Source organism: Pongo abelii, chromosome 1, assembly GCF_028885655.2.
Source record: "Pongo abelii isolate AG06213 chromosome 1, NHGRI_mPonAbe1-v2.0_pri, whole genome shotgun sequence".
Taxonomy (NCBI): domain Eukaryota; kingdom Metazoa; phylum Chordata; class Mammalia; order Primates; family Hominidae; genus Pongo; species Pongo abelii.
The window spans coordinates 76,367,386-76,390,249 of NC_071985.2; the positions used below are offsets into that span (position 1 = coordinate 76,367,386).

The window sequence follows — 22,864 nt, forward strand, 5'->3', positions numbered from 1 at the left end:
GCGTGAGTCACCGTGCCCAGCCAAGCTTTGATAATATTAATCAGAGAGAGACAGCACAAATAATATTTGGAATTGAAAACAGAATATTAACACAGAAAAAAACCTAAGATGTAAAAAAAATCATTAGAGCCAGGCGTGGTGGCTCATACCTGTAATCCCAGCACTATGGGAGGCCAAGGTGGGAGGGTAGCTTGAGCCCAGGAGTTTGAGACAAGCCTCCGTACCTCCTGGGCTAAAGCAATGCTCTTGCTTTGGCCTCCCAAAGTGCTGGGATTACAGGCATGAGCCACTGTATCTGGCCCATGATGAAAGCTCTTAGGGAAATAGGAATAGAAGAAACTTTCCTTAAGGCTGTCTATCAAAACCTGAAGCGAACTTACCCAACATTGAATTTTTCAGAAGCATTCTTTATAATCAGAAATAAGGCTAAGATATTTGTTATTATGGCTTCCATTTATCATTATAATAGAGGTTCCAGCAAGAGCGGTAAGAAGGGTAAGAGAAATAACACAGTATTGTGCTAGAGCCAGCTTTTATGAACTCTGAAGAACTGATTGTTAAATTTTCAGAGTTTTTGTGAATTGGTTGACGTCATGTTGATAGCTATTGAAACTGGCCATGTTGGGCCATACATCACAGTAATTGGCTAATGATACAAATCAGGGCTTTTTTCTCCAGGTAACTAGTTATATATTTACCAGCACACTACTGGATATAAAGATTAGAGTATAAGAAACAAAACTCTGATTATTCATAGGTACATAGACTTAAATTCAAGGGAATCTACTATTAGTGCTAAGAGAGTTTAGGAAGAATATGAACATAAGACCAATATCCCAATCAGCAACTTTCTATATACCATCAACAACAAGAAAATGTGATACAAATAAAGATCTTATTCATAACAAAATGATAAAGAAACTAGGAATAAATCTGACAAAAGAATTGTAAGACATGGGTCCATTACAAGATGGCCAAATAGGAACAGCTCCAGTCTGCAGCTCCCAGCGTGATCGACACAGAAGATGGGTGATTTCTGCATTTCCAACTGAGGTACCTGGTTTATCTCATTGGGACTGGTTGGACATTGGGTGCAGCCCATGGAGGGTGAGCCAAAACAGGGCGGGCATCGCCTCACCTGGGAAGCACAAGGGGTCAGGGGATTTCCCTTTCCTAGCCAAGGGAAGCCATGACGCACTGTACCTGGAAAAACAGGACATTCCTGCCTAAATACTGTGCTTTTACAACAGTCTTAGCAAATGGCACACCAGGAGATTATATCCCGTGCCTGGCTTGGTGGGTCCCACACCCACGGAACCTTGCTCACTGCTAGCACAGCAGTCTGAGATAGACCTGTGAGGCAGCAGCGTGGCAGGGGGAGGGGCATCCGCCATTGCTGAGGCTTGAGTAGGTAAACAAAGCAGCCAGAGAAGCTCGAACTGGGTGGAGCCCACCACAGCTCAGCAAGGCCTGCTGCCTCTGTTGACTCTACCTCTGGGGTCAGGGCATAGCTGAACAAAAGGCAGCAGAAACTTCTGCAGTATTAAATGTCCCATCTGACAGCTCTGAAGAGAGCAGTGGTTCTCCCAGCATGGCGTTTGAGCTCTGAGAACAAACACACTGCCTCCTGACCCCCATGTAGCCTAACTGGGACACACCTCCCAGTAGGGGCCGACTGACACCTCATACAGGCGGGTGCCCCTCTGGGACGAAGCTTCCAGAGGAAGGATCAGGCAGCAATATTTGCTGTTCTGCAATATTTGCTGTTCTGCAGCCTCTGCTGGTGATACCGAAGCAAACAGGGTCTGGAGTGGACCTCCAGCAAACTCCAACAGACCTGCAGCTGAGGGACCTGACTGTTAGAAGGAAAACTAACAAACAGAAAGGAATAGCATCAACATCAACAAAAAGGACATCCACAGCAAAACCCCATCTGTAGGTCACCAACATCAAACACCAAAGGAAGATAAAACCACAAAGGTAGATAAAACAAAGATGGGGAGAAACCAGAGCAGAAAAGCTGAAAATTCTAAAAACAAGAGCACCTCTTCTCCTCCAAAGGATCACAGCTCTTCACCAGCAATGGAACAAAGCTGGATGGAGAATGACTTTGATGAGTTGACAGAAGTAGGCTTCAGAAGGTTGGTATAAACAAACTTCTCTGAGCTAAAGGAGGATGTTTGAACCCATCACAAGGAAGGTAAAAACCTTGAAAAAAGATTAGACGAATGGCTAACTAGAATAAACAGTGTAGAGAAGACATTAAATGACCTGATGGAGCTGAAAATCATGGCAGGAGAACTACGTGATGCATGCACAAGCTTCAGTAGCCAATTCGAGTGGAAGAAAGGGTATCAGCGATTGAAGATCAAATTAATGAAATAAAGTGAGAGGACAAAATTAGGGAAAAAAGAGTAAAAAGAAATGAACAAAGCCTCTAAGAAATATGGGATTATGTGGAGAGACAAAATCTACATTTGATTGGTGTACCTGAAAGTGATGGGGAGAATGGAAACAAGTTGGAAAACACTCTTCAGGATATTATCCAGCAGAACTTCCCCAACCTAGCAAGGCAGGCCAACATTCAAATTCAGGAAATACAGAGAACACCACAAAGATACTCCTCAAGAAGGGCAACCCCAAGACACATAATTGTCAGATTCACCAAGGTTGAAATGAAGGAAAAAATGTTAAGTGCAACCAGAGAGAAAGGTTGGGTTACCCACAAAGGGAAGCCCATCAGACTAACAGCTGATCTCTCGGCAGAAACTGTACAAGCCAGAAGAGAGTGGGGGCCGATATTCAACATTCTTAAAGAAAAGAATTTTCAACCCAGAATTACATATCCAGCCAAACTAAGCTTTGTAAGTAAAGGAGAAATAAAATCCTTTACAGACAAGCAAATGCTGAGAGATTTTGTCACCACCAGGCCTGTCTTGCAAGAGCTTCTGAAGGAAGCACTACACGTGGAAAGGAACAACTGGTACCAGCCACTGAAAAAACATGCCATATTATAAAGATCGTTGATGCTAGGAAGAAACTGCATCAACTAACGGGCAAAATAATCAGCTAACATCATAATGTCAGAATCAAATTCACACATAACAATATTAACCTTAAATGTAAATGCCCCAGTTAAAAGACACAGACTGGCAAATTGGATAAAGAGTCAAGACCTATCAGTGTGCTGTACTCAGAAGACCCATCTCATGTGCAGAGACACACACATAGGCTCAAAATAAAGGGATGGAGGAAGATCTACCAAGCAAATGGAAAGCAAAAAAAAAAAAAAAAAAAAAAAAAAAAAAAGCAAGGGTTGCAATCCTAGTCTCTGATAAAACAGACTTTAAACCAACAAAGATCAAAAGAGACAAGGCCATTACATAATGGTAAAGGGATCAATTCAACAAGAAGAGCAAACTGTCATAAATATATTGACACCCAATACAGGAGCACTCAGATTCATAAAGCAGGTCCTTAGAGACCTACAAAGAGACTTAGACTCCCACACAATAATAATGGGAAACTTTAACACCCCGCTGTCAACATTAGACAGATCAACGAGACATAAGGTTAACAAGAATATCCAGGACTTGAACTCACCTCTGCACCAAGCAGACCTAACAGACATCTACAGAATGCTGCACCCCGAATCAACAGAATATACATTCTTCTCAGCACCATATCACACTTATTCTAAAATTGACCACATAGTTGGAAGTAAAGCACTCCTCAGCAAATGTAAAACAACTAAAATCACAGCAAGCTATCTCCCAGACCACAGTGCAATCAAATTAGAACTCAGGATTAAGAAAGTCACTCAAAACCACACAACTGCATGGAAACTGAACAATCTGCTCCTGAATGACTACTGGGTAAATAACGAAATGAAGGCAGAAATAAAGATGTTTTTTGAAACCAATGAGAACAAAGACACAACATACCAGAATCTCTGGGACACATTTAAAGTGTGTAGAGGAAAATTTATAGCACTAAATGCCCACAAGAGAAAGCAGGGAAGACCTAAAATTAACACCCTAACATCACAATTAAAAGAACTAGAGAAGCAAGAGCTAACATATTCAAAAGCTAGCAGAAGGCAAGAAATAACTAAGGTCAGAGCAGAACTGAAGGAGATAGAGACACAAAAAACCCTTCAAAAAATCAGTGAATACAGGAGTTGTTTTTTTGCAAAGATCCACAAAATTGATAGTCCGCTAACAAGACTAATAAAGAAGAAAAGAGAGAAGAATCAAATAGACGCAATAAAAAATGATAAAGGGGATATCACCACTGATCCCACAGAAATACAAACTACCATCAGTCAATACAATAAACACCTCTACACAAATAAACTAGAAAATCTGGAATAAATGGATAAATTCCTGGACCCATATACCCTCCCAAGACTAAACCAGGAAGAAGTTGAATTGCTGAATAGACCAATAACAGGATCTGAAATTGAGGCAGTAATCAATAGCCTACCAACCAAAAAAGTCTAGGACCAGATGGATTCACAGCCGAATTCTATCAGAGTTACAAGGAGGAGCTGGTACTATTCCTTCTGAAACTATTCCAATCAATAGAAAAAGAGGGAATCTTCCCTAACTCATTTTATGATGTCAGCGTCATCCTGATACCAAAGCTTGGCAGAGACACAACCAAAAAAGAGAATTTTAGACCAATATCCCTGATGAACATCGATGTGAAAATCCTCAATATAATACTGGCAAATAGAATCCAGCAGCACATCAAAAGCTTATCCACCATGATCAAGTTGCCTTCATCCCTGGGATGCAAGGCTGGTTCAACATCCACAAATCAATAAATATAATCCATCACATAAACAGAACCAAAGACAAAAAAACACATGATTATCTCGATAGATACAGAAAAGGCCTTTGACAAAATTCAACAGCCCTACATGCTGAAAACTCTCAATAAACTAGTTATTGATGGAATGTATCTCAAAATAATAAGAGCTATTTATGACAAACCCACAGCCAATATCATACTGAATGGGCAAAAACTGGAAGCATTCCCTTTGAAAACTGGCACAAGACAGGGATGCCCTCTCTCACCACTCCTATTCAACATAGTGTTGGAAGTTCTGGCCAGGGCAATCAGGCAGGAGAAGGAAATAAAGGGTATTCAATTAGGAAAAGAGGAAGTCAAATTGTCCCTGTTTGCAGATGACATGATTGTGTATTTAGAAAACCCCATTGTCTCACCCCAAATCTCCTTAAGCTGATAAGCAACTTCAGCAAAGTCCCAAGATACAAAATCAATGTGCAAAAATCACAAGCATTCCTATACACCAATAACAGACAAACAGAGAGCCAAATCATGAATGAACTCCCATTACAATTGCTACAAAGAAAATAAAATACATAGGAATCCAACTTACAAGGGATGTGAAGGACCTCTTCAAGGAGAACTACAAACCACTGCTCAATGAAATAAAGGAGGACACAAACAAATGGAAGAACATTCCATGCTCATGGATAGGAAGAATCAATATCGTGAAAATGGCCATACTGCTCAAGGTGATTTATAGATTCAGTGCCATCCCCATCAAGCTACCAATGACTTTCTTCACAGAATTGGGAAAAAGTACTTTAAAGTTCATATGGAACCAAAAAAGAGCCTGCATTGCCAAGACAATCCTAAGCAAAAAACCAACAAAGCTGAAGGCATCACGCTACCTAACTTCAAACTATTTTACAAGGCTACAGTAAGCAAAACAGCATGGTACTGGTACCAAAACTGAGATATAGACCAATGGAACAGAACAGAGGCCTCAGAAATAATGCCACACATCTACAACCATCTGATCTTTGACAAAGCTGACAAAAACAAGAAATGGGGAAAGAATTCCCTATTTAATAAATGGTGCTGGGAAAACTGGCTAGCCATATGTGGAAAGCTGAAACTGGATCCCTTCCTTACACTTTATACAAAAATTAATTCAAGATGGATTAAAGACTTAAATGTTAGACCTAAAACCATAAAAACCCTAGAAGAAAACCTAGGCAATACCATTCAGGACATAGGCATGGGCAAGGACTTCATGACTAAAACACCAAAAGCAATGGCAACAAAAGCCAAAATAGACAAACGGGATCTAATTAAACTAAAGAGCTTCTGCACAGCCAAAGAAACTACCATCAGAGTGAACAGACAACCTACAGAATGGGAGAAAACTTTTGCAATCTGCCCATCTGATAAAGGGCTAATATCCAGAATCTGCAAAGAACTTAAACAAATTCACAAGAAAAAAAAAACCCATCAAAAAGTAGGCAAAGGATATGAACAGACACTTCTCAAAAGAAGACATTTCTGCAGCCAACAGACACATGAAAAAATGCTCATCATCATTGGTCATCAGAGAAATGCAAATCAAAACCACAATGAGATACCATCTCACACCAGTTAGAATGGTGATAATTAGAAAGTTAGGAAACAACAGGTGCTAGAGAGGATGTGGAGAAATAGGAACGCTTTTACACTGTTGGTGGGAGTGTAAACTAGTTCAACCATTGTGGAACACAGTTGGCTATTTCCTCAAGGATCTAGAACTAGAAATACCATTTGACCCAGCCATCCCATTACTGGGTATATACCCAAAGGATTATAAATCATGCTACTATAAAGACACATGCACACGTATGTTTATTGCGGCACTATTCACAATAGCAAAGACTTGGAACCAACCCAAGTGTCCATCAGTGATAGACTGGATTACAAAAATGTGGCACATATATACCATGGAATACTCTGCAGCCATAAAAAAGGATGAGTTCATATCCTGTGCAGGGACATGGATGAAGCTGGAAACCATCATTCTCAGCAAACTATCATAAGGACAGAAAACCAAACGGTGCATGTTCTCACTCATATGTGGGAATTGAACAATGAGAACGCTTGGACACAGGGTGGGGAACATCACACACTGGGGTCTATTGTAGGGCAGGGGGTTGGTGGAGGGATAGCATTAGGAGAAATACCTAATGTAAATGAAGAGTTAATGGGTGCAGCAAACCAACATGGCACATGTATACCTATGTAACAAACCTGCATGTTGTGCACCTGTACCCTAGAACTTAAAGTGTAATAATAATAAAATAAATGTAAGACATTTATGGCAAAAAGTATGAAACTTTATTGATTTATATGAAAGACCACACGAAATGTATATATGTCTCAATAGTGAGACTAAATATCATAATGCTGTTTCTCTTAATTTCTTCCCAATTTGTCAATCTAGTTAATATCTCAGAAGAATCTTTTTAAAAGCAAACTGAGAAGCTGACCCTAAATTTCAGTGGGGAAAATGAATTGTTTAATATATGATGCCAGAGAATATTTATTATTCATCTGGAAAAAAATAAAATTATATACCTACTTTGTACCATACATAAAAATCAATTACAGGTGATTGTAAGACATGAATATGTAAAGTAAAATATTTTAACCTTTCTGAAAAATAGAGTATTGCTATATTCTTGAGACATCACAGAATATCTTGAGATATAAAGAACCCAACCACTAAGGGAAAAGATCTGTCTATCTATCTAAATTTTAAACTTTGCATAAAAGATATCATAAACAAAATGACAAAATAAGCCACAGACAAAGGATATATCTATGTAAAGACAGCCTACTAATCAATAGGCTTAGAATTCAACCCAATAGAAAAATAGGCAGAGGATAGGAACATGCAATTTATGGAAGAGAAACTCTCATGGCCAGTAAATAAATGAAAATATGTTTAACTTCACTATTAAAAGGAAATGTAAACAATGGGCTACCATGACTCATCAGATTCAGAAAAATTTAAATATTTGACAGGATTAAACATTGGTGAAGATGTAGGAAATGGGAATTCCTTCACTCTGAGTAGGGAGTATAAATTGGTATAATCACTTTTGAGAACATTTATATCAAGTTGTTCATGGACATACCTGATGATCCTAATTTCCATTTCTAGATATATGTCTTTGGGAAACTCTCACACATGCTTACAAGAAGACATAAGTATAAGATGATTATTCAAACATTGCTTATAACAGTTAATCATTGGAAATAAACAATAGGAGGGTAGATAAATTGTTTTCATACAATGGAATATTACACAATAATTAAAAGGAATGAATTAGTTCTTTGGGTATTAAAATGGATAACACTCAAAAATATTGAGACAAAAATCAAGTTACAGAAGGATTCTGTAATAGATTGGTTAAGAGCATGGATTTTACAGCCAGACTACCTGAGTTAAAACCCCAGCTTTCCACTAACTTGACTATGTGACTTGGGCAAATTATATAACCTTTCTGTGCTATGGTTTCTTCATCTATAAAAATGAGGATAATAGTAATACCTAAAAACCATACTATATGAAGGAAAAGGAGAGACCCAAATCAATATTTGGCAGTGTGGCCCTAACACTATTCAAGGAAGGTAGTGTTGTGACTGGTTGACATGAATATTGCCATCTTTTTGGTAGATATTTTCCAATGTGTGGGAATAGGTGTATAGTCTTTTAGGACTTGGTGATACACTCTAAAATATTCTATTTCTTCATTCTGATTCTATGTCACCATGAAACCTTATTTAGAGAGGGGATTCCTAAGCTAAGTGTTGCAGGTGCTCCTGGTTTCTTCTTGCTGCTTATAGGAAAATACCAGAGGAAAAATAAATTGAGAAAAGGATAATTTGGGAAATTCCAAGCCTGTCCATATGACAAAGACATGAAAATTAAGATTCACTGTCAGAAAAGCAGGCTTCAGAGAAAAACCTGACTATATGACTCTATAACCTTCTGTTGACAGGTTGGATCAAAAAGTTCAGAGTGGCTGGGTATGGTGGTTCATGCCTGTAATCCTAGCACTTTGGGAGGCCAGGGAAGGACTGCTTAAGCCCAGGAGTTCCAGACGAGCCTGGGCAATATACTGAGACTCTGTCTCTACAAAATATTTAAAAAATTATTGACTGGGCATGGTGGCTTATGCCTATAATCCCAGTACTTTGGGAGGCTGAGGCGAGTGGATCACGAGGTCAAGAGATCAAGACCATCCTGGCCAACATGATGAAACCCTGTCTCTACTAAAAATACAAAAATTAGCTGGGCGTGGTGGTGCATGCCTGTAGTCCCAGCTACTCCAGAGGTTGAGGCAGAATAGCTTGAACCCGGGACACGGAGGTTGCAGTGAGCCGAGATCGTGCCACTGCACTTTAGACTGGCAACAGCGAAAGACTTCATCTAAAAAAAAATATATATATCTGGGCATGCTGGCATGAGCCTATAGTCCTAGCTACTCAGGAAGCTGAGGTGGGAAGATTGCTTGAGCCTAGGAGTTCGAGGCTGCAGTGAGCTATTCATGCCACTGCACTCTAAACTGGGCAACAGAGTGAGACTCTGTCTAAAAAAATAGTTTAGAGTGTTTAGACACAAAAGATTAAGGGATTGGCTGGGGTTGTCCCTTTATCACACCAGGAAGCCTCTAGAAAGCTTAAGAGTATTGTCCCCCTGTGCAATAAAGTGAATTGCAGTAAAAAGAAGTATGTATATCCTTGTGAGCAAGTTCAAACAATGATCTTTGATTTAATTTTTAAAAAATCAATCTGAAAAATATTTAAAGATGCCTTCCATATTCTTCTTGTTTACAATTATACCTCATGATAGTCACTTGAGAAAGTCTAAGAAATGACTTTCTAATTTGATAGGCCATAATTTTACTTTTAATTAAAAGAATTTCCAAACCTAAGGTATACACAGTTGTAGTAATTTGTGATTGTGCTAACAATAATGCTAATTGGAGTTTGATAAAAATTCTTTAAAATCACGGGTCCAGTTGTGTTCAGAATAGATGACTGCTAGGGAGATTGCCATCTTCCTCCCATGACGTTGAAGAGCTCAGGCTTCAGACAGTCTATCCTGGCATCTTGCATCTATCATTTACTGTTTGCCAGGGATGTTTCCTTGGGCAAGTTTCTTAACCCACCTGGACCTTAGTTTCCTTGTCTATAAAATGAGAACTGTAGTAGTTCTGACATCATAGTGGTTTTATAAAACTAAATGAGTTTTCTATATGTAAGACAGTTAGAATAGTACCTGGCCCATAGTAATTGTTCAATACTTGATCACCATTATGATCTTCCACTACATAAATTAGCCTAAAACAATGTAGTCTGTTTGATCTCACCATCTTCATTCCATTTGTTAGGGTACACACTCTTACATTGTGCTGCAGCCTGGGGTCGTTTGGAAACTTTGAAAGCACTGGTAGAACTGGATGTTGATATAGAAGCTTTGAACTTCCGGGAAGAAAGGGCTCGAGATGTTGCTGCTAGATATTCTCAGACTGAGTGTGTTGAATTCCTGGACTGGGCAGGTAAGGAAGCTCACAAGGGGTTAGCAAACTGACTGATGTGATAAGTTTTTCTCCTGTGAGTTATAGGATATGTCACCTTTTTTCACAGTGTTTTATTTGTAGATACAACCACAGTCACAGTTGGTGATAATACATGAAATTTCCCCCTCTTTATTTATTTTGCTATTGGCCATAAACATTGTATTTATTAGGAACTGAACATATTGGAAGCTAGTTGATTTACCAACTTCTGTCTCACCAATAATTTTCTATGAGAAAATAATTTCTATAAGAAGATTATTGTATGTTCAATATATATGTTCAAGGCCATTTTTTGAGAGACTCAGGCAAAGTGGATCATTTCTTAAATGTTTAAAAAATAGCATATTTGAGTAATACATTTGATTCCTCAAATATAAAAGGTTGTAACAATAATTTTAGAAAGGTTTATTTAGGCTAAATTAATTTATAGTGCTAATAGTCAGAATAGTAGCTACCCTTATGGCATGGGGGAACTTCTGGGATGTAATGTTCTTTTTCTCAACCTGGTTGCTGGTACATGGGTATGTTTCTTTGAAAATTCATTGAGCTGTACACATGGTTTTTGTACTTTTCTGTTTGTAAGTTATACTTCAATACAAAGTTGAAAAACAGCACTATTTTGACTTTTGCTAATATTTTGCATATATACTTCCACAACCCTGTAAAATATAGCTTAAAGAGATTTCAGGAAGATGTACCTTTGTAACTAAGCTAGTACTTATGAAGTTTACAGCATTTATTTTTCATGGTTATCTGCATTCCTGTTTTTAGCAAGCATTTATTGAATTCCCATTGTGAGCATAGTATTGCTGTAGATACAATTGGTTGTTCCTGCCCTCTGGATATTTGTTAGGTGGGAGATTATAAGTTATGGACACATTCAACAATTATATACAAATATCAGAAAGACTGTGATTAAAGGTTAAAATTGGCAGAGCAGGTATTCTGTGCTGTAGAGTGGTGGAAGAATAGGAAGTCAGAGCATGTTGGGCTTGAGCTGGGCCTTGAAGAATGGATGCGATTTGAATATGCAATAGAGAGGGAAAGGGCATGAGCAAAATCTTAGAGCTGTGAGTGAAAGTGGCATGTTGGAGGATGGTGACAAGATTGCCTTATTGAGTAGTAGGTCATAGTTTCCACAGGTAGGGTATAACATAGGTAGAATAATAAAAGGGTTAAGTACATGTCTTCTTGAGATTGAGTTTAAATACTGGTGTCCCTATGTGAAACCTATGTGACCTTGGGCAAGGTGCTTAAATTCTCTATACCTCAGTTTCCTTCTCTGAAAAAGGGGCAAATAATACAGTTCCCACCTTTTGCGGATTGCTGTGAAAATGAAATGAGATGATATAAAGCAGTTAGCACAATACCTGGCATGTGGTCAGCACTTGAAAAATGCTGCTGCTTTTATTACACCATACCCTTAAATGCCAGGCTAAGGTGTTTTTATTTTATTCTGGGAGCCACTGAAAGTTTTTATGTAGAAGGGGAGGAGGATGAAAGTGATCTTGAGGAAGATTCAGCTGGTAGTGGCAAGATACATGTTCATCAATAAAATGAGAAAGGTACTAGAATAATTGATAGAAATAAGGAAATTAAAGGAAGGAAACACATTTGGGAAGAAAGAGATGAGTTGTGCTTTGTAGATTATTTTTATAATTAACTGTCCACTTGAACTAAATATTTTCTATAAGCAATCTTATGTCAATATCTTCTATTTTTATGATTAGATCTGTAAGTAAAAGGAAAACACAAATAGCAAATAATTCAATTGATCCCCCCCATGATTAGTAATTTTAGGTGAAATTCACATTCCATAATTTTTTTTCTTTTTTTTGAGACGGAGTTTCGCTCTTGTTGCCCCAGCTGGTGTACAATGACGTGATCTCGACTCACTGCAACCTATGCCTCCCGGGTTCAAGCGATTCTCCTGCCTCAGCCTCCCAAGTAGCTGGTATTACAGGCATGTGCCACTATGCCTGGCTAATTTTTGTATTTTTAGTAGAGACGGGGTTTCACCATGTTGGTCAGGCTGGTCTCGAAATCCTGACCTCGTGATCTGCCCTCCTCAACCTCCCAAAGTGCTGGGATTACAGGCATGAGCTGCCATGCCCAGCCCGCATTCCATAATTTAGAATCCATTTTTGAAAAATGACCCATAGTACTTAAAAATCACAATTTAAGGACAAATTTTGCTGTAACTTTTCTGAAAAATTTTTTGGGGCTTATGGGTGTGAGGTTATTATTGGCTTCCTTCTTCGTAATATCCATCTGTTTAATCTGGGTCCCTAGGTTCTTGGAGCAATTATACCGAATATGTCTTAGTGGTGAAAAGAAATGAAAACTATAAAAAGCAAACTAGTATTGTGTTTCCAGATCAATGATTAAATTAATATTGGCGTTTCATAGTAATGTAGCTGTGGAATGTCAGAAACATAAGTAACTCAACATAAAATTTAACATTTATTTAATTCAGCCTTACTATTTGTTCAATTCAGTCTTATTCAGAATGGAGTTTCATAGTAATGTAGCTGTGGAATGTCAGAAACATAAATAACATAAAATTTAACATTTATTTAATTCAGTCTTATCAAGAATGTATGTCACTTCTGTTTCTTCTAGTGATTAGAGTAGGAGTTACCTGGGGAGACTTAAAGGATTCAGAAATCCCTACCCCAAATAGTCTTCTGCATTCTACTGAAAATTCCATTATTAGAGATAAATTTCTTTGGGTTTTAGAGGTTTGGGGATTTTTAAAGTCTTCAACAGTTCACCATTAGAATAAATATATATTAATGTTCTCTTAGAGGGAATTAGCTAACATTTCAGAACTCTGAAAGTATGAAACAAACATTTACAGAAATGTGAAGGTGGGGTTGTGCTAAGGAGGAACAGAGGTAAAGGGAGTCTGGAAAGTGGAACAAAATAAACCTTTCGTAATCCATAATAGTCCAAGCCAGGTACTATTCTTTTCCGTTACTTATAAAACTGTAAAGTTTATTACTGTTTCAAGTATTATTTTTGAAAAGTTTTTTTCCTGGCTTATAATGATGGCAGATATGTTACAGATATATTTTTCTGGGATTTTTCAAGATACTTTAAGTCAAATCTTCTGTCCCAGTCTCAGGCCTGTCTCCTAGCTGTTCTTTGAAAAATACGGTAACCATAGTTTAAAAAATTGAATTGTCTTGTCAACAAAAGTCTGAAATTAAAAAAAATTAATCTATAATTAATCATTTATTATGCTGAAAATGAAAACATTTATACTTAAAAATTAATATATTCTTTAATATTTCCATGCTATTTTAGCAATCTGAAGTAGGAAATTAAAAGTTTTCCCGTGGTTATAAAATTTTCTCAGGAAGGCTGGGTGCGGTGGCTCACACCTGTAATCCCAGAACTTTGGGAGACCAAGGCAGGTGGATCATGGGGTCAGGAGTTCAAGACAGCCTGGCCAAGATGATGAAACCCCCTCTCTACTAAAAATACAAAAATTAGCTGGGCACAGTGGCAGGAGCCTGTAATCCTAGCTACTCAGGAGGCTGAGGCAGGAGAATCGCTTGAACCAGGGTGGCAGAGGTTGCAGTGAGCCGAGATGGAGCCACTGCACTCCAGCCTGGGTGACAGAGTGAGACTCTGTCTCAAAAAAAAAAACTTCTCAGGCAAATAAGACAAATCACAGATATTATTTATCAGAGATGTATTGAAACACTAAATTAAGCTTCTGTTATATATATAATCTAACACATTAAAAATAACAAAACACTTAAACATATAGCAGTGATAGTATATGTTGGGAACAGGTGGTTGGTGTCACAAAAATCAACACTGAGACAAAGGATCCCTCAGCAAGGCTAGTTTACTTTCTGCAGAAAGAGTGCTTCTTGCTAGCAGTCTTGCCACAAGAGCACACACAAACAAAGAGACAGGGTCATTTATAACCTGATGCGTCCACCCTATTGCTGTGTCCGGTTTCCACTGGCTGGAATAGGACCTCACATTCTGTACTCGACCTGACTGGCTAGCAACTCAGAAATTCCCAAAAGAGGCAAATGCAGAGGAGAACAAAGGAAGAGAGGAATTAACCTGTGGAATGCTGAGAGAGGCAAAAACACTTCCAAATAAGGAAAGAGAAACAGGCTATGACCTAATGCTTGCTTGGACCTGTTCAGGCATGCCCAGGCAAATATCTAGGCTAAAATGTGGAGCTAAGAACAGAGTATATTGATTTCTTTATTACAGCTAGCAGAATTTAAGAATATTAGCACAGGTCTTTGAGTAAATTTTGCTTCTAAGAGAGGTTACTATCTATTCTGAATTAGACTGAGAGGAATGTCACTTTGGAGGAACCTCTATTTCATTTTCTACAATTCCCCCCTCTTTTATTTTATAATTCCTCTTTCAACTTGTTTAACATGTCTTGACTCAGTTGCTCTGTTTGTCCTTTTAAGAGAAGTAATCTTTCTGAATAGGGTGGAGAAAAGTTAGGAATTAACTTTTTAAGAGTGGCAGAGACAAGTTTTTGTATAAAACTTTGAAGGCAGGTAATAATACAACAGCCGATGAGAATAAGTACACCAATCACAAGAGCTAACGAGGTGAGAACTAAAGTGAAAATCCCTTTCCATCCACTGAACCAATATTCTGTCTTTTAGAAAAAGGATCATCTAATCCAGAATTTTTGGCAAGTTCATCGGATAGGGCTGTTAATCCTTGTAGCACTCTTATTATAGTTCCGTCAGGGGCAGTATTATTAGGAATAAAGGTACAACATAAAGTTTCAATCATTATGCAAACACCTCCCTTTTCTGCTAATATCATATCTAAGGCTATTCTATTTTTCCAGGCCATCTGGCTGGTAGGTCTTAGCTGCTCAGCTATCCCTTCGATGGAGTCCCTAGTATAATTTACGAATCATTGCTGATTGTAATATAGTTTATCCAGTCTACATTTTTATTTATAGATTTATAGTTAACCACCAGAACAATGTAAATTCAAATCCTGTAGCTATTTGATTCCATGCTTTAAACTTATCTGGCACTCCTCATGGGACCCCAATAGCATCTATGTAAACCTGAGGATCAAAGGACTCATATGGAGTTTCCCTTGGCCTGCAGTGTCTTGTTTTTACTTTCTCAGATTGATGAAATGCCAGGGTGAAGGGGATAGTCAACTGGATTAGAGCACAAGCACCACTCCAATTATAAGGCAGAGTGTCCAGTAAAGGTCCTCCACAGTACCGTCATACAGCTCGGGGACTGATGAACAAGCTTCTGGAAAGGCCTGAGCTCCCTGCATCTTTTTATGCTTCCAAGGAACACTAAATTCTCCCCTTGCAGTGAGAGGCATGAAGTAAACTTGGCATTTAGAAGTGGAAGCTGGATTGCCCTCCGGGCCTGACCCTCAGTGTGTTGAACTTCAGGAAACAGCAGAGAGAGCTTGGCATGATGGATTATCCCAAGCAGTGGGAATCTGGAAGACAGCCACCATACAGTCCATGCTTGGTCAACGAGGAGCCCATCCGAGTGGAAAGGGGACAGTCTGGGCCTCTGGCCTACTGTGTGCACAAGCGTAACAATCGCTTTTATTTAAAGTGCGAACGGAATATTTAATTGATTTCAGCCAGGCATTTGCATCTTGATATCCTGTCTCAATGGCTAAGGTCTGTCTTAAGATATTTCACTTTCACAATAGACACCCTAGTTTTATCATTAGGTGTAGGAGCAACTGGTGTGGGATTTAAAACTGAGGCTACCGAAGAAGGAGAAGACGGGGGAATGATGCATATCTCAAAAATGCCTAGGGGGTGTTTCCCATTTACATCAATCCCCATACCATAGACGTGAACAAGGGCAAGTTAAGAGTCAGTTAAGGTGGAGGTGGTGAGAGAGAGAAGGACACGGTTACACTGATAAGGCTGACAGTTAGAAGGGGTAGTCCCTTTAGTGAAATAGATGAGGGATTTTAGATTTGTACAAACCTCTTCCGTGGAAGTCTAACCTTGTTCCTGAGTAGTTCAAAGGACATAGTCCCAGCTACTGCAAGTTTGCCAGGCTGTAGGAGCAGACAATTGGTGTCTCAGCTGCAGGCGATCACAACTATGAGTGCTAGGAATAACTGTGTCAGTTAGAGGGCTGGGTCATAAATATTTGTGTGAAAAGGCTAGCGGTCATTGACCCTTCACATCTCCACAAGGTGTGACAGAGCAAGCATTAAAGGCAATGGTCTGAGGTGAGTCAGACTTAGTTACATTAATAACAAAGGAGCTAGCAACAGAATAAGGAAAGGAAAGGAAGCAATATAGAAGGTATATAAAAATTAAGCTTTCTTTAACTTTAACTTGGTAGGACTCAATCCTGGTACAGCAACCCATGGTTCTGACGAGGAAGCTGCTTTCTTGACTAGAGTATGGTGGGTCCATCCTTTTTCAGCTGTGCAGATGGCAGTCTCGATGGTTAACAGCACCAGATAGGGGCCTTCCCAGGTGGGCTGGAGTTTCCCTTCCTTCCACCCTTTGATGAGAAGGTGGTCCCGGGTTGGTGCTGGTGTGCTGGAAATTCTAGTGGTGGCCTGTGCTAAGAGACCTTTGACCTTAAGAGAAGAAAAGGTAGAGGAGAAACCAAGTATATAATTGCTGAGGAACTGATCCTTAGTTTTAAACATAGGAACATCAGCTGAGGACCTGTAAGGCAATCCATATAACATTTCATATGGAGACAGGCCTATATCCTTTCAGGGAGCTGTCCTGATCCTCAATAAGGCAATGGGAAGACATTTGGTCCACAGTAAATGAGTTTCTAGAACTAATTTGGTTAAATGGTTCTTTAAAGTCTGATTCATCCTTTCTACCCTTCCTGATGAAGGTGGATGCCAAGGGGTATATATTCCCATCTAATGTTTAAAACCTGGAATAGCTTCTTAATGACAAGGGCTGTGAGATGGGTTCCATTGTCTGAGTCAATATTCTCTATTAGCCCAAATTTGGGCACTATATTCTCAATTAATACTTTAACTACGTTATTAGCTGTTGCATTTGAAAAGGAGGTAGCTTCAATCTAGTGAGTGAGCTGATCTACTATTACCAACAAATACTTGAGGCAAACGATTGGAGTCATTTCAGTGCAGTTCATTTGAACACTTTGGAATGGGCTTAGTCCTGGATCCCTCCCCCTTGGAGGTGATTTCTTTATGACTTGTTTGTTGGTTTTCTTACATTTTAGACAACTATTTGTAACTTGCTTGGCTAGGGTATAAATTCCTATACACCCATGAAGTCTGAGAACCATGGTTAAGAACTCCCTTATGAGAGGTTTGGATAACATCTCCCTTTGATCTGGTAATATCCATTTTCCTTCTGTGTTCTCTTTAGCTTCTATTTTTATTAACTTTTCATTTTTTAGTGGAAGAGAAGATGGGGACTGCGGTAGGGGAAGGAAGGCAAGGAGTTAAGTGAAAGGCATTTTAGAAGAAACAGCAGCTTGTTTGGTTATCTGATCTGCAAGGTCATTTGGTTATTTCCCTGACTTGAGAAAGAAAAGTCCTTTATGCCCTGGGACGTGTACAATAGCTATCTCTTCTGGCAACTGGAGATTGTCTAGGACACGAAAAATTAGTTCTTTGTGGACTAGATCTTGGCCTTTACTGTTAATAAGACCTTGCTCAGCCCAAATTTTTCTAACTGTATGTGCCACTCCAAAGGCATACTTAGAATCAGTACAAACAGTTCCTTCTTTGTTCTGCAAATGTTTCAAAGCTTGGTTGAGTGCAAACAGGACACAGGTTTGGGCAGACTAATTATTGGGCAGTCTTCCTGACTCTACTTCTTCAAGAGTTTCTCCATCAATTACTGAATACCTATTATGTTTTTCTCCTTTGACTATTTTGGGGGAACCATCTATAAACCAGTGCCGCCCTGTTTTAAAAGGGGCCTCTCCTAGATCTGGCCTGACTTTTGTTTGGTAGTCAATCAAATCTAGACACAAGTATTTTTTTAAATTTGGGTCTCCTGCCAAGAAACCTGCTGGGTTGAGTGAATTATCAGTAGTCAAGGGTAAATCATCTTTTTCTAGCAAAATAGCCTCATATTTCGAGATTCTGGAGTCAGTAAGCCACCTTCCTGCTTTTTGATTTAAAATAGCTCTAACTTGGTGGGGCATGCTTACAGTTAATTTCCCCCCAAAGGTTAATTTTCTACTTTCTTCAACTAATACTGCTGTAGCCACAGCTCTTTATCTTCCCTGTCTTACTCGAAACATTTCCTATCTTGAAGTTTTGGGGTGGTGCCTGGGATAGGCCGTTTCCCTGGAGCTTTCAACCCCCCTTGCTCCTTGCTGGAGGTTTCTAGCACTCCTGGGTATGGCAGCGGTGGGGGGCCGGGGGTGGCTCAACCTCTCCTACTAGAGGCTTCTTGCCCTCCCTTCCTTTGGAGGCTTGCCAAGGGCCTTTTCCCATGTTGGATCCTAGATAGGCCCAATCCCTTGTGCTAGGGATGTCTCGTCTATTCTTTTCCCGGGAAGGCTCAATCCTCCAGATCCTTCAGACTGGGGATGTCTTGGCTGTCCCATCCTTAAAGGCTTGTGAAAGGCTCAATCACTCACACCAGAGATGTCTCACCGATTCTCTTTCCCTGGGAGGTTAACCTTCCTCCTTTTCCCTTTCGGTGGTTCCTTACACCCTTCCTGTTTGTGTCCATGCACTCTGTCCAGCAACAGACTGGTAGTCGTTCACACAGACACACACACACACACACACACACATACACACTCAGCCTCCAAAAGCTGACCACCAAGGAAATACTTTGCCATCCTCTTGCAGCTTTTCCTACCTTGGCCCGTGCATGGAGTCACCTGGTCACTGCGGTCCCACAAGCCTCTCTCTTTCCCCGCGTTGCTGAGAATCCAACTATATTCCTTGTTCCGGGTAGGTCCTGGCTCTCCTCCAGGGGCTGCTGCAATGGGCGGTGGGGTGCCTCCCCATGAGAGAGGACCAAAGACTGTCCCAGAGGGGAATGTTAATCCCCTATGGGCCACCAAATTGTTGGGAACGGGTGCTTAGTGTCGCAAAAATCAACACTGAGACAAAGGATCTCTCAGCAAGGCTAGTTTACTTTCTGCAGAAAGGGTGCTGCTTGCTAGCAGTCTTGCCACACACGAACAAAAGAGACAGGGTCATTTATAACCTGATGCGTCCACCCTATTGCTGTGTCCGGTTTCCATTGGCTGGAATGGGACCTCACATTCTGTACTTGACCTGACTGGCTAGCAACTTAGAAATTCCCAAAAGAGGCAAACGCAGAGGAGAACAAAGGAAGAGAGGAATTAACCTGTGGAATGCTGAGAGAGGTAAAAACACTTCCAAATAAGAAAAGAGAAACAGGCTATGACCTCATGCTTGCTTGGACCTATTCAGGCATGCCAGGGCAAATACCTAGGCTAAAATGTGGGAGCTAAGAACAGAGTATATTGATTTTTTTTATTACAGCTAGCAGAATTTAAGAATATTAGCACAGGTCTTTGAGTAAATTTTGCTTCTAAGAGAGGTTACTATCTATTCTGAATTAGACTTGGAGGAATGTCCCTTTGAAGAGGAACCTCTATTTCATTTTCTACAGTGTACAATTTCTTCTCTAGTACTTTAGTAAGTTCGGGTTCTTTTTTAATTGAATGGGAAGTAACATTTCAACCCAGGCTTCTTTGGAAAATTTTAGTAAAGATTGTGGCAAAAAATTTATAAAGGTTTCCAAAGAACCATTTTTATCCTTAGATGATAGATTTCTTTTGTGATCTCTATATTTGACTAAGCTACATTTGCATATGCATATATTTAGTATCTTCTGGCTCCTTCTTCTTTACTCTTCTTCTTTAATTTGCAGTGCTTAATTTTCTTAGAGGAAGGATGGTGAGACCTGTGCTCCCAGATCTTGTATATCACTGATGCTGTGGTTGCCACTCTGTGGAGTGTTTGGTCAATGTTGTTGATCAATGGGCTTTCTAGACCATTACCAGGTTTTTCTAAGGAGGCTTGGTTTTTCAGCTAAAAGGAGAAAAACAATACAGATTTTATCTACATAAAATAGTAGAGTTCAATACTATAGTACAGTTAATATAGTTCAAATTAAATTTATGTTCTAAATGTGTAAACAAACTTTATTAAAACAGCACATATCAATTATTTATACTAAAAGAAGGTTACTATAGAAGAAAGGTATAAGTGCAGAGGAAATGTTATCTATATGCCACATATATGATCCTTATCACCATCAGCAAACAATTAATGTGTCCTATGTTTAGGGTACTCTCTTGGGAGAAATTATTTGATTAGCAAAATGTATTCCTTTACTAAAGAACCTCAAGATATAATACCATAAAGTAACAGTCATTTTAAAAATAAGAAAACATTTATAAATGTCTAATTCTTCTGAAGGTCAATGAGGTATTGTTTGTTTTTTGATGAAAGAGCTTTTAAGGTTGCCTCTCAAACTATGGTGTCATCTATTGGCAAAGTGGGAAATTATATAATAGTTTAAAAGCTCTCAGAAAGTTGTTCTAATATTAGCAATTAGTTTATAGCCCATATAAAAATTACATGACGCCTTTTGTACTTAGATTTCTTAGATACATCTGGAAGGGTTCTAAGAGATCTCTTGTTACAGATTCTTTTGTGGATGAGGCAACTGAGAAAGAGCAAATGACTTACCTAAGGACCCAGACAGATAACTTGATTTTCCATACAGTCTCCTCATGGTAGCATGCTACTTTTTTTGGTGTGTTTTGTAACTTGAAGTAGAGGGGACTAGATGATTCTAAGGACCTTCTAATTCAATACACATTTGTTGAACACCTAGTATGAGCAAGACACTGTGCTAGATGCTGGGAATGAATGGGAAGTTGGGGGAAGGTTACAATGAGGAATAAAACACGGTACCCTCTCTCAAAGAAACTAGTAATATTATGTTCTAAACCCTTAGAGATTTTGTAACTATTACTACTTGTATCACAAATTCACCTTTTTTTGGTGTTTCTTCCATTTCATCCACAGGTAATGCACAGACAAAACAAATAGGATGAAAAAGACAGCTTGTAATAAATTATAAATGAGATATAAACAACCCTGAAATATATCCATGTTAGCAAAGTCGCAGCATAGTTTATCCAGAAGATAAGGCAGACGGTGAGGTGGAGAACCCTTAACTTTCCAATAATGTACTTCTTCTGGAAGAATCTCCCATCCAACCTTTGTCCAGATAGTTCCATCACAAATGCAGAAACTCTCCCCGAAGAAGCAGATAAACAACAGAGAAAAAATCAGCGATAGTCTTTGATTAGACATCCTTCTTTGTCAACTGAAAAAAAAGTAGCTAAAATTTAGCTATTTTAAAATAGCTAAATTAGCTAAATAATAAAATAAAATAACTAAATTCCCTATGAAGGGAAGCAGAAAATACCATGAGCTACTAGTTAAAATGGTGCTTCAATAAAAGCACTTCATATAACCTTGCCAGTCAGCAAAATATGCCCCGCAAAGGATACACTGATGATCATTGTAACATTATCAGTCATAGTGACTCAGGGATAAGTTCAGTGACATCATAAATAACCACATTGGAACTAAAAGGTGTCACCTGACCAATCACATTGAGTTTCTTAAAGATACTTTTTTGTTGTTGTTGTGTTGTTTTGCCAGAATGGCTTGAGCTTCTTCAATTTTCCTAAAAATGAACACCTACTAATATTTTGCTAGCTAATAAACTCACTATAGTCATATTAATAGAATCTTATGGAAACAATTTACTCATGTCACCTCTAACCTTCTGAAGCACTGCAGTTTTACATGTACTTAAAAAATAGTATACCACTTCACATAACCCAGCATCTGCTTTTATTTTTTTGTTTGGGAATGTCCTTCCCTTCAAATAGTTCAACAAATATTGAGTGCCTATCCCTTATAATATATTCCTGTGGTGGTGATGTGGTACTATCAGGTAGTGGGTGAGGGGTGAGGAAGGTGGCATGGTATATGATAAAAAGATGGGACATAGACCTTGCCTTTAAGGAGTGTACAATCTAGAGGTAAAAGCAAAAACTAATATAATAATTAAAATGATTCTGATTTTATTATAAAAAATAAATAGTTCTCATTTGACTAAATCTAAAAAATTTTAGATTTTACTAAATGAGAACTAAATAAAATTATAATCACATAACTGTTGAGAGGGCAATGAGTTCCACTTGGGGGAATTAGGAAATTTTGCAGAAAAAGATATGTGAGTAGGCTTTGAAGAATGAGTAGAATTTTTGTAGGTGGCAGTGTAGAGAGGGTATCTAAGACTGGGGAAACATAATAAGCAGACATTTTGTGTAAGCATTCATATAACAAATATTTCTTGAGTGCTGACTGTGTTCTAGGAGCTGAGAATACATACACAATGTAGCCCAAAACAGAATCATTAC

General features: G+C 38.8%; 2 protein-coding genes across 15 annotated transcripts in view; one reads left to right on the forward strand and one right to left on the reverse strand.

Moving 5' to 3' along the window:
* ANKRD45 (ankyrin repeat domain 45) overlaps positions 1–22,864 on the forward strand; it is a 109,239-nt gene that overhangs the window by 60,159 nt on the left and 26,216 nt on the right. For all 14 annotated transcript variants that reach the window (XR_008511391.2, XM_063716958.1, XM_054525106.1 and 11 more), the window contains one exon: positions 10,227–10,394. Coding sequence is in view for 13 of the 14 variants with exons in the window: in XM_063716958.1 (XP_063573028.1) it covers positions 10,227–10,394 (168 nt within the window). In the remaining variant the exon portion in view is untranslated. The remainder of the gene's footprint in view (positions 1–10,226; positions 10,395–22,864) is intronic.
* TEX50 (testis expressed 50) lies at positions 20,141–22,061 on the reverse strand. The gene is made up of 2 exons (XM_003775492.5): positions 21,420–22,061; positions 20,141–20,447 (listed from the first exon to the last, which is right to left on the reverse strand). Exons 1-2 carry the CDS (start codon positions 21,741–21,743, stop codon positions 20,238–20,240), a joined length of 534 nt encoding a protein of 177 aa, XP_003775540.2. The 5' UTR covers positions 21,744–22,061; the 3' UTR covers positions 20,141–20,237.